Source organism: Anneissia japonica, unplaced genomic scaffold (genome assembly GCF_011630105.1).
Source record: "Anneissia japonica isolate Jap-2015-1 unplaced genomic scaffold, ASM1163010v1 scaffold24_len2511860_cov200, whole genome shotgun sequence".
In the NCBI taxonomy this organism is placed as follows: domain Eukaryota; kingdom Metazoa; phylum Echinodermata; class Crinoidea; order Comatulida; family Comatulidae; genus Anneissia; species Anneissia japonica.
In genome coordinates this window covers 548,111-560,756 of record NW_022730786.1, presented here as the reverse complement: position 1 = coordinate 560,756, position 12,646 = coordinate 548,111, and the positions used below count along the sequence as shown (strand labels likewise).

The window sequence follows — 12,646 nt, the reverse complement described above, 5'->3', positions numbered from 1 at the left end:
ACATCAAATGAATGTAAAAATGAGCTAGTTATTAATATTAGGCATAGTAATCGGCAGGTTCTTGATTACAAGGCTAGACCAAGTTAATTACATGTAATGCCGAAATGATTATTATTATTATTATAATTATTATTATTATTTTTATTAATTATTATTACCTGTACGTTAAGGGGAACTTAGCCAACAATGGAGGAATTAGAGAACAATTTAAAAAACGACGTTAAGGGGAAATATACACAAAAGATATTCCCCTTGGGCTAGTTATTATTTATAGGCCTAGTAAATAGTATCTGTAGATTCTTCATGGCAAGCCTTAGGCCAAGATAATTAATGCTGAAATTATTATTATTATTATTATTATTATTAATTATTATTATTACCTGTACCTTAAGGGGAACTTAGACAATGGAGGAATTAGAGAACAATTAAAAAAACGACGTTTAAGGGGAAATTAACACAAACGATATTCCCCTTGGGCGATTATTATTTATAGGCATAGTAAATAGTACGGTATCTGTAGGTTCTTCATTACAAGGCTTAGGCCAAGGTAATTAATGCTGAAATGATTATTATTATTATTATTACTATTATTATTACTATTATTATTATTATTGTTATCATTATTATTATTATTATTATTTAACATTAATTACATTACAATGATAGTTTGGACAAGTTCAATAACGCCGGAATGGTATATTATTTATTTAATAATATTTCTCTTATGCGCACTATTTTTTATTTCATGCTTCAATTTTGTCCTATTTTTTCCCCAAAAAATTTCAGTCAATGTCAGTATTTTGGTGTCAGCCTATGACCCTCTAGTTTAAGGAGGGGCCTAGGTAAGATCTCAGCCTTTTAGGCCTCTTTCTCTCTAGCCTTTGGTATTACTGTACCTATCTACACTTTATAACAGGAGGTACTAGCTGTTGTTGTTGTAGATAATATACTAACATTTAATAACATCCAAGAAGGTCACAGTTAGTTACACACGTACATCCCATAAGTCCGTGAGATTTCATAGGCCTACCGTAGGTAAACATAGAAAGAGCAATAGAGTAATAGTAAAACTCGAGCGTCACGACATTGCGAAGTGTCTGATCTTGTTCCTCGTGTCGTACTCACTCGAGTCCATCCGAGATGGCCCGAGTGAAAGAGTGTTAAAAGATACACTTTGGCTCGTCTTGTGGCCGTAATTTGTCTCAAAGGTCTACTTTATCCTTCAAAAATCAATTTCAAAAAATTGATTAAAACTTTCCTCGGTTGAGGTCGCTGCTCTAATTTTGATGTTACTAATTTATCTCTGATTTACCTATCAGAAATTGGTTTATTCCAAGAACAACAGCGTGCGATGATTGGGTAGAAGTGTAAAAGTTGAGGCCAGTGATGACGACTACGAACGCGATTGGAATATTGCGCGTGTATTATGGACACGTTACACGGGCTAATCAGAATCTGTTCTCTCGCGTAAATTACCTTTGAATTTGGCAAACTGCGTTTGTAAGTAACGGCATGCTCAAATTTTGTCATTCCAGTTGACAGACTCTTCGAAGCGTCTTCGTCGACCGTCAAACTCTTCTTTGTAAAGCTTTTTTTTCTACTGTGAGATTTGAATATTATACACTTTCAGAATGGTTAGTTGCTTTGTGCCTAGGGCTAGGCCTAGGATATTTAAATTACATTTTGATTCTGTTTTTGGAAAGACCTCTCAGAGTCCCGGTTTCTAAGTTTTTCTCATTCCATAAACGTCACGGACGTAGGCCCGGGGTCGGCCATACATTGTTGCCAGTTGCACAAGGACAAGGTAGCCTATCTAGGACTAGGCCTAGGGGCCTAGGCTAGGTTAGAACCATAAACCAGACACTGAGACAACTAACTTGTTTTTGTTGTTGCATGTTTCCTGATCAGTAGGTAGGAAGAATGATTAAACAAACTTAAAGCTCGGCATCTGGATTTTCCCCTCAACCTCTCCCAACCTTTTTTTTTTTATCTTATTATGTTTCTCTTTCTTTTATTAATATAGGCCTAGGCCTACTTTTAATATTAGGCCTATGGTATGCCTAGGTGGGCTAAATTTGGACCAGTTTACCTTTCTAACTCAAAAAAAAAAGAACTTATTATGACAATGAATATATGACATTGTATGTACTACGTGGATAATTTTTTATTTAAATATCATTTCAAAGCAGTTCATTACTTTTTATAATGCTTTGGCTTTGGACTTGTCTTTATCTCATCTGCAAATTTAAAATAGCCAAATGCAATAAACAACATTTCGTTTTTTGATCTTGTGTTTGTAAAGGCCAACTCAGACAGCGTCGTACGACGCAACCCGACGCGATTTGTTGTCGCGTCGGGCCTGTGTGAGTTGAACGCAGACGCGATGGTGTGCGTTGGGGGCAGTCGCGTCGTAGAATATGAAACATTTAATATTTCTCACGACAGCTTAAGACTGTCCCCGACGATAAATCGGTTCGGGCTGCGTCAGCCGACGCTGTCTCAGTTGGATTTACCCAGTTTAAAAAACTAAAATAATAATATTTGACAATTTTCAGCGTGAATGTATTTCAATTCATGTTGGACAAGCTGGCGTTCAGATAGGCAATGCTTGCTGGGAGCTTTACTGCTTGGAGCATGGTATTCAGCCTGATGGACAGATGCCAAGTGATAAGACTATTGGAGGTGGTGATGATTCTTTCAACACATTCTTCAGTGAGACTGGTGCTGGAAAGCATGTCCCACGTGCTGTGTTCGTGGACCTTGAACCAACTGTTGTTGGTAGGTGCAATGATTAATTGGATTTATTTACTAAAATTTAACAAAATTATATTTGCAACTTTTTTTCAAATTTAAATTAAAATAAATTTTATGGACATTATGAAATGCTTTAAAGACTTAGTGACCTTTAAATAAATGTTGTAGATACATTTTTGCTTTATAAATTATATAATTTGTTTTCTTCTAATTTTAAGATGAGGTCCGAACGGGCACCTATCGTCAACTATTCCACCCTGAGCAGTTGATTACTGGGAAAGAGGATGCTGCAAACAATTATGCACGTGGACATTACACCATTGGCAAAGAAATTGTTGACCTTGTATTGGACAGAATCAGGAAGCTGGTAAGAGTTGGCAATAGTAGACATACTTTTTTCATTCTGAAGTACAGGTCTATAGAAATGTGTGCTACTGTATTCGTATTATTTCCTGATTGATCTGTGTTGATAAAAGATGCACAAATTTGTTTGAAACAGTACTATAATATGTACATTCCATTTTGGAACTCTGTCATGTAAATTAAAATAAATTACAGTGTTGCATGATATCTTGTATTTATTAATTATGATAAAATATTTATCATCTGTATAATGTTTAAAATTTGTATTCAACATACAGGCTGATCAATGCACAGGATTGCAGGGATTCCTGATCTTCCATAGCTTTGGTGGTGGCACTGGATCTGGTTTTGCATCTTTGCTAATGGAACGTCTTTCTGTAGATTATGGCAAGAAGTCCAAGCTTGAATTTGCCATTTATCCGGCCCCCCAGGTATCTACAGCTGTTGTTGAGCCATACAACTCCATCCTTACTACCCACACCACCCTGGAGCACTCTGACTGCGCCTTCATGGTTGATAATGAAGCTATCTATGACATCTGCCGACGTAACCTGGACATCGAACGCCCAACATACACCAACCTGAACCGACTTATCGGCCAAATTGTCTCATCAATTACAGCATCCCTTCGCTTTGATGGCGCATTGAATGTGGACTTGACTGAATTCCAGACCAATTTGGTTCCCTATCCGCGTATTCATTTCCCTCTGGTTACATACGCCCCAGTAATCTCAGCCGAGAAAGCATACCATGAGCAGCTGAGTGTGGCAGAAATAACCAATGCCTGCTTTGAACCAGCCAACCAGATGGTGAAATGTGACCCTCGTCATGGAAAGTACATGGCTTGTTGCATGCTGTACCGAGGAGATGTCGTTCCTAAAGATGTTAATGCTGCCATCGCTACCATCAAGACCAAGCGAACCATCCAATTTGTTGACTGGTGCCCAACAGGTTTCAAAGTTGGAATCAACTATCAACCACCAACTGTTGTTCCTGGTGGAGATTTGGCAAAGGTGCAACGTGCTGTATGTATGCTGAGCAACACCACAGCTATCGCTGAGGCCTGGGCCCGTCTGGACCACAAGTTTGACCTGATGTACGCCAAGCGTGCTTTTGTGCATTGGTATGTAGGTGAGGGTATGGAGGAAGGAGAGTTCTCTGAGGCACGCGAAGATTTGGCAGCTCTGGAGAAGGATTATGAAGAAGTCGGTGTAGACTCCGTAGAAGGAGAGGCGGAAGAGGAAGGCGAAGAATATTAGGTTCACCCGTCTTAAATTGTATTAAAATACATAAAGATTTAAATTTGAAATATTAAAAAGTGTTGTGTTATAAAAGTTCTAGTGTGTTAAATAAAAATTAAGTTGTGTACAGTACCTATGCAGCATTGCTATTTATCTAGTTTTGTTTCTTTATATTTTAAAATATACTGCTATACATTAAATTGAGCAAAAGCCTAAATATTACTAATTTTTAAAAAATATCTCTTTTCAGTGATTTTAAAGTAGAGACATTGTATTTAAATGTTGGTACACTTACCAGGATGTTTAACTAATTGAAGCTAATAATATATTCAAAGCAAACAGTTTAACTTTTTGTACTTCAAAGCTTGGTGGCAGTACATTTTACATCTTTTAAAACTATAGATAAGTAATTGTAGTGATATTTCGTTTGAGAAAGGAGGAGGAGGAGAGTGTTGCCATTAAAGTTCCCCGACGTCTGCAGAATATGAGAGTGACCATTGCTGTAAGAAGAAGACTAACATTTGATTATTAGTACATACATACATAACATCATTTATATAGCGCTATTTTCAGTAGTTGTACTTAATTTGAAGCCTGTGAAACTATGTTTACACTGCAGCAAGTAATAGCGCCATATGATTACGCTAATTATCTGTCCTTGTATACAGAAACTATACGAAGCAAGAGACCAGAAGAAAAGTTCACACAATACAAATTTTGACATACAGTAATTTATGCTGTGTACAACTTTTAATTACACAGAATACAGATTTAATTTTCAAGGATGATAACTGTAAAATTGGATGAAGCCAGTTCAATCAACAATGGAACAAATACATTACGAATTGCAAACTTATGGCATGGTCATATATAAGATGTATACTTAATTTAAAAGTTACATAATTTAGATGGATCAAATCCCATTAGTTGTTTGTCACAGCATTTTCATTATATAGGAACACAAATAATATAAATTAACATTCCTTGATCATAATTATATAATACTATATATTTTCTCTATCTGTTCATTCAAAAGTTCATAGGAAATTGTATATGGCTGCACAAAGCTTAACTGAAAAACAAAGTTAAGTAAGAATTATACATGTTTTTGCCATATCAACCATTATCAAGACATTTGAAATTGAATACTGTACTACTACAAACATCAATAAAGAAAAAAAATGACCTCGCAATAATAATTTTTAAAATAGATCATTACTATCCAACTATCAATTACAAAATGCAATTGCAACTTTGATAAACCATGGATAAAGTAGATAACAAATTACATTTAAATATTACAATAAAAGATATTTAAAGCATAAAACATTAGATTTCAGTTAAAATTAACTGTGACATTATAAACTCATCAGCATATTAGGCCTAAAAAAAACTTGTTTGTTTGCCGTCATCATCCGCATAAAATCCAGAAAATTAGGAGCAGGCTTTTTTTTTTATTTCAAAAAAGTTTTTTTTTCAGTTTAAGAGATCAAATGAAAATCACTTTTTTGTCAAAATCGCGCAGTTTTCACATGTTTTTACGATCATGATTTTACAAAAAGTAAACCCGCCCCTCTATTTAAATTTTTACAATGTGACAAGTAAATAAGTAGCACCAGTTATACCATACAATCTGAACAAACTTTATGGGATCTTTAACATGGGTGTGGGGTAGGGGGAGAGTGACACTAAAACATTTAAACACACCCATTACATTACGGCAAAAATACTAAAAATGACCATTAAGGGGTTTAGTTACACGCTATCAATTTTTACACCCCCAAGGCTGTTTCGCACCCCCTTTCCCCACCACCCAAGAGCAAATCCAGCTTACTTCTTTGTCTTTACTGTACTGTACACAAAACTGTTTCATACAGTCATCTTCACATAGTATAGTATAGAAAACATATCCTGCAAGATAAATAAAAAAATATGAATAATCATAATTACACTGTTCTATCATTTGTATTCAAAACATATAATGCATAGTAATAGTTTTATTGTACAGTATTTACACAGTACAGTACACTTAAAATATGTACTGCACATACTCTAATAATAAACAGCATGATTTACAGAGATTCCAAGCAAGACAAATTTGAAGTCATTTAAAAATTATAAAATTTCCCTATCGAAAATAATGTTATTTTTATTGCCAATCCCTAATATTGTGGTCTAAAAGCACATTTTGGACCATACTAAGCCATAAAAACTTGCCATGAACCCTATCAAATGATTTTTTTATTCCCGGCCTTCGACCAAGGCTCCATCGACTTTGGTTCGGACCCCTCATTGGCAAATTTCTGGAGCCACCGCTGGTTGTGTGTGACATGAAGCCATAATACCATAATAGGCACGATGGTCACTGGTAGCCAAATATTCTGCCAAAGAATGGCTAATAAATAATAATAATTATAATTCATTTATATACAGTAAATAAATAATTTATGAATATAAATAGTAACATACTCATTTGAATATTTAATAAATTTCATTTTTTAGCTCATTTACTGGTAGAGTGATTTGATTTTCAAACTTTGTTCTTATATGATACTTTACTGTACAGTAACATAATTCATTTAACAACTGAATTTTAAAAGGAATCGTTCAGCAATTTATAGCAACAATAGAAAATCTCTACCCAGTCTGAGTCAAAAGAAGCTAGCTAGATTTGATATACGCCCTCTATCGGCCCTTTTTCGCCATCTTTGATAAGTAGAACAGTGTTGAGAATCTACTTGTAAGTATCATTAAATATCTAATTGTATAGGATAGATCAGCTTTTAATCATCAGGTCAATTTATGTACCAATATTTAATATAATTTTCAATGAGCATATATATGAGCTTTACTTATGAAAAGTATTAATATTTATATTTTTGTCAGACATCTACCCGGCGCTACGATTGTAAACAAAATTGGTGCCTAGGCCTCTGCCTGGTCTCCTATTACTAGGCCTACGTGGTGATTAGCCCTTCTGTTGTACATTTCCATACATACATATTTTATCGCCAATCATAGATTAATATTCCTTTTAACTGTTGTATGTATTACCTCATGGTTAGCTGGTGTAATAATCCCCAGGAAAGAGGGATGGTGACCTAGGGCCTAGGCCTACCAGACCAGACACCCAACAGGCGGTACGGAAGGCCTAGGTAGTAGGCCTAGACAGATTTTTGTAGGGTAGGCCTACCGAAATGATGTACAGTACTATTTCCTGCAAAGCTGGTCAGAACATCGACATTTTTTCTACTAATAAAAGGCCAGTATGAATATCAAGATGTATTATTCTGTTGTAGTGTTCAAACAAAGTCATGAACAATCTACAATTTACAAAGAAATCAGTGTGAAGATACTTTACTGGGTTTGTTTTACATGCAGTACACGTCAATCAAGGGCTACTAGTGAATTTACCAAAAATATGTGCAACACTACAGTAGGCCCTTGTATGCTAATACTAAAACTTTTGTCCTGTTGTTAGTGGTGTTCCTACATAATAACAGAAAAATAATATAGATAGCTACAAAATCAAATTGACATCAAATCATATTCTACTCTTACAGATGCTTCATTTCAATAATATTTTAATAATAAGTCTTGTCATTTTGTCTACATAAATTTATAATGATTCTTCATCTTTGTATTTTAGTGAGATTGTGTCGGCTTTCCAACTAGAACAATGGCCAAGTCTAAGAACCATACAAGTCATAATCAAAGTAAGTAGGCCAATATCATCTTAATAATAATAGTGATTTATATTCAAATATTACAATCAAGATAAAAGAATAGGATGTTCTGATGAGGAAATCTTGTCCAGGTCAAACAATATAATTTTTTAATTTACCTGTATTGCATGTTCTTATTGGCATCTTGCTAGTGTTATTACTCAAAATGAATTGCTGCAGGAATTGAACAAGCAACCTGCAGAGTATGTTTTCAACAAACGAGTCGCGTTGGCATTTATTTTGATATTTGCAAGTGAACTGATTTATATGTCTGATGTAATAATTTGTTTTTCTATCCAAACAGGTAAAAAAAATCACAGGAATGGAATCAAAAAGCCAAAGACACAGCGATATCCATCATTAAAAGGGGTAAGTTTTTGACAGCATCAAATGAAGTTGATCTTAAGACAGTTATTGTTAATTCAAATTAGGAGCTATATTTATTTATTTATTTATTTCCTTCACATCCAACAGCAAGTACACTCATAACTTACAGGATGGAACGATGCTTTATAAACCAAGTGTCTAGGAGTAGAGTTGTTTTTAGTTGTAAGAAACAGGAATTGAATGCAAGCATCTTAACCACTAAGCTATTCAACTCAACTATTAGTCCGAAATTAAATATTATAAGTAGTGTACTGCAATGCTAAATTCAGTTCAGTTCTGCCTCTGCCCTCCTTGTGTCTCAGCTAGAGGGAAATACTAGTTACAGTGCAATTAGCACACCACCTTTTGATGTTGTGTGCACTACGGCTTCCAAGTCCTGTCCAGACTTTCAAATTTTATTTGACATAACATGTGACCTGCCTAAATAAGGTCATGATGACATCACATTATGACCATATATATAGCCACATCATGACTAAATATGGACATACATTTTTTTGCCAAAGTAAATTTGATAATCTGGACAGAGCTAAAGCTTTGTCTAAACTACCAAATTTCATCAAAAAAGCATCACATGTGAGTTTTGATACAAGATGATATGTGATATGACATCATCGTTCCCATATATGGGCACAACACATTTTTTTTGTCACATAAAATTTGATAGTGTAGACAAAGCTTAAGTCCAAAGTTAAATCAAATAATGTCATATCAAATGTGATATGACATCCAAGGACCCCACTGAAATCTAATTATCTTGGAACCCTTTACAAAAAAGATTTTGCTGTAGAATAGAAATGATATAGAAAAAAATTATGTTTTTGCAGTAAGGATTGTTAACTCTTGTTCATATTTTATCGTACAGGTTGATCCAAAATTTATGAAGAACCTGAGGTTTGCAAAAAAACACAATGTACGTCACCCCAAGCCAAAAGCATAAAGATCTCAGACAGCCAGACCCAATTTAGGCATACAACACTGGACTAAGATGTGTACACTATAGAGTTGGGAAATAAAATTAATTGTACAAACATTTATGTTCTGTTGGTGTTTTTTTTTTATATTGTAATTCATAAATGGATCACACCACATGAGTCTTTTCATATTACAGTTAAACTTACCTAAGTCAGACTTAATTTTACACGCCAAATTGTTGTGTTTTCCATTAATTAACAATCTATAAGTCAAAACAATTTTTCAATGGCATTTTGGATTCGACTTAGGCAAGTTCAACTGTATTCAATTGGTTGCAGATCAACAACTGTAAAATAATGATTGTATATAAAAGTGCAAGTCATGTCACATATTATAGAGGGTGATGATAACAGTGAGACCTAAAACGTAATAATGTCACCTGCACATGCGAGAAAGTTGGGATCTTGTCAGGATTCTTCAACGCAGTGTGGCTCGAATCTACACTGTGCAGAAAACGTAGGACGGTCAAAGATTAGAGAATCTTGCATTATCACACAAACAGAAAGTTCCCGAATATACACCTTGCATTGTGACCTTTGACATGGTCATGTGCATTTGAGACCAATAATGGACACAGTCAAATAACATGCAGTCTAATTATTAAGACCTTTCTTATACATGTGTGTAGATAAAGCCAACATTCTACCCATCGGTTGGTAATAACAAAGTACTGTACAACAATACGAACATTCACTTTCATTCCTTTTTTGGGAATTAGCACTTTGTATCCTCCGGAAAGGCGTGGTACAAAATACCTGGACATTGCATTTCATTACCCACTTCATTATCTTTTACTATCTCAATTTCCATTCTTTTTGCTTTAAATTATAACTTATTTAATTTCTTTTAATAAGAAAATGTTTGAAGGAATTTATCATGTACCTGTTTTTCCAGCTTTTAACTCAAAATCTTATTTTTTTAATTGATGAAACATGATTGACATTAATTAACAATATAAAAACATTTTGACAACCAACCAAAAAAGAAAACTGCAAGCTGAATATATACTAAGAATATAGGCCTTAGAACAACCTGTATTTTCATGTACCTTTGTAAACTCTAAAGTATACGAACACACACACTTGACGTCATCTCATACTTGGAGTCCTCAGGTTAATTTAGAATTTGTGCGTTGTTATTAAATATAAATCATCATCATCACTGATACAATATAAAATATTGTACAAACATGCAATTATTGGACACTACATCATGTTCTACAGAATGTGTGTTAGACAGGATAACTAATTTGCCTAATAGCTTTTACTTTCTCAGGATATCGCAGCTAGTTTTCGTCTAAGTATATCTGAATGCTGAACATAATTTTGTTCTGATTGATTGCTTCAGCTGTCCGCAATTTGTGCTAAAATTAACATGGTTGTTTATAGCATCTGTTGGAGCACTTTCTCTTAGTGGTTGTTTTATGTTATCTCAATTTCCATAGGAATGCCCAAAAAAATTTGAAATCTAGATTTTAAAATAACCAGATTTTCTCTGAAGACTTATAATTTCTACACAGGGAGAACTGCTTTCGTAAACAGTGGTGGTGCCAGGGAGTTGGGGAAAGGGCAATTACGCTTTTGTGTATAAGGGAACAAAAGAAACAAATTTAAGGGGAATCAGGCCGGTCTTTAGCCCTCTTTTCAGAAAAAACAAAAAAACAAAAAAAGAAAGAAAAAGGAATGATTGATTGCCCCACAAGGTTGTAGTTTAGTGGGCAGAGGTAGGCGGGGCCACCCAGCCTTGAAGTTTTCCACCCAGTCTAAAGCTAGTTTCATGGCCCTCCACCCACCCTTATTAACCCACTTTTCCATCCTTAAAATCTACTCGTATTATCTAGAGTTTACCAATGTTATCACGCACCCAACTTATCTCCACTCTTAGTTTTCATTAGCTACAACCCTGCCCCGGACAACATAGGATAGTGTTGTTTCGATCAACTCCACTTTCGGACATCTATGGATCCGCCCCTGCCACCTACCTCCGCTGACATGCACTGGGAATTATCATACACATGTCGGACAGCCTAAGTCTAGTTTACATAAAAATCGCTACACGCTTTTTTGCAACGCTGATTGGTCAGTAGATTGCAATGAAAAAACTGTAGCGACAGTGTAGACATTGTATGGAAACCAAGCTATAGCACCACCCCCCCCCCCCAATTGTACCATTCCAGAGCCAGTACTATTATAAGCTTTTCCCTTCGCAGTGTCTTTCCCAAGCCTCTTCTCCCAAGCCTTTTCATTAGGCCTCTTAATAGATTCAATGTAATCTGCGAACATGGCATTACAAAATTTACTTGTACTAATTAAGATTATTTATAGACAATAATATCAAACAGAAAGTAAAAAGTGATATGTTTTTCAGGAATTTCCTTGGCTAAAATGTTATAATGCAACTTAATATAGCTTTTTAGACAAAATTATGTTCTTTTCGAAAATGATTGAAAAAATATTGTTATAATATTTAAATAGAAGTGATTGCCCCCAACCAACATCTGATTGGTCAGATGTTAAGTTTGTTTGACACGCAGGAAAATTGTTGTCTCCAAAGCATGTTTATTTTCTAATTACATCAATTGATGCATCTCTGTTGTCAGGGATGTCATAGTAGACCTCATACAAAGAGGAATCCAAATGTTATAGGTTATTTAGTAGTTTTCAAAGGTTACATAAATATTCACTGCCGATTCGTCCATTGACCAAAGTAACTCTACAATCATTAAATATATAAAAGTAAAAAATGTTACAAATCTATTATACACAGTATATAAATGTTTTTTATACTTTTTTTAAGAACCAGTACAATTTTGCTCAGGCTCAGTGTTCTTATTTTTTTTTCCAATTTCAGGCTAATAATGTTCTGTTGTATTGTTCTTATTTTACACTATACCGTACAATAAACGGCTGGTTTGTGGGGGAAATTTCAGCATCAGTTTAGCCGAGTATTTTGTTACATTCCCCTGGAAAGGGGGCCCCCCCAATCAACAAGAAAACATCACTCTAGGGTGCATCGCCCTACAAAATTTTTGTTTTTTATAAGCCCTAAAATAACCTCTGAGGTGTTTTGGGCAAATCAATTATTTATTTTTGTTTCTTTCCAAAAGTGGGGGGGGGGGGGGGGGCCCCCCCCCCGGCCCCCCCCCCCCCCCCCCCCCCCCCCTTTTTTAAGGAAAAAAAAAAAAAAAAAAAAAAAATATGT

The 12,646-nt window shown here is 34.9% G+C and overlaps 1 protein-coding gene and 2 long non-coding RNA genes across 4 annotated transcripts in view; 2 read left to right on the top strand and 1 right to left on the bottom strand.

Annotated features, from left to right (window-relative positions):
- Positions 1 to 4,717, top strand: part of LOC117115046 (tubulin alpha chain, testis-specific) — a 22,202-nt gene extending 17,485 nt beyond the window's left edge. The window contains exons 1-4 of one of the 2 annotated variants that reach the window (XM_033258696.1): positions 1,397 to 1,634; positions 2,556 to 2,778; positions 2,973 to 3,121; positions 3,396 to 4,717. In XM_033258696.1, coding sequence (XP_033114587.1) covers positions 1,632 to 1,634; positions 2,556 to 2,778; positions 2,973 to 3,121; positions 3,396 to 4,376 — 1,356 coding nt within the window. In that variant the 5' untranslated portion in view covers positions 1,397 to 1,631 and the 3' untranslated portion in view covers positions 4,377 to 4,717. Of the gene's footprint in view, positions 1 to 1,396; positions 1,635 to 2,555; positions 2,779 to 2,972; positions 3,122 to 3,395 lie in introns of those variants that run through there. The other variant, XM_033258697.1, reaches the window with a different exon arrangement.
- Positions 4,718 to 5,073: 356 nt separating this feature from the next.
- Positions 5,074 to 12,646, bottom strand: part of LOC117115120 — a 14,172-nt gene continuing 6,599 nt past the window's right edge. Inside the window, exon 2 of the long non-coding RNA XR_004446491.1 lies at positions 5,074 to 6,269. This is a non-coding gene — a long non-coding RNA (uncharacterized LOC117115120). The remainder of the gene's footprint in view (positions 6,270 to 12,646) is intronic.
- On the top strand, positions 7,028 to 9,505 carry LOC117115118. The gene is made up of 4 exons (XR_004446489.1): positions 7,028 to 7,098; positions 8,008 to 8,074; positions 8,388 to 8,452; positions 9,336 to 9,505. It is a non-coding gene; the product is annotated as an uncharacterized LOC117115118 (long non-coding RNA).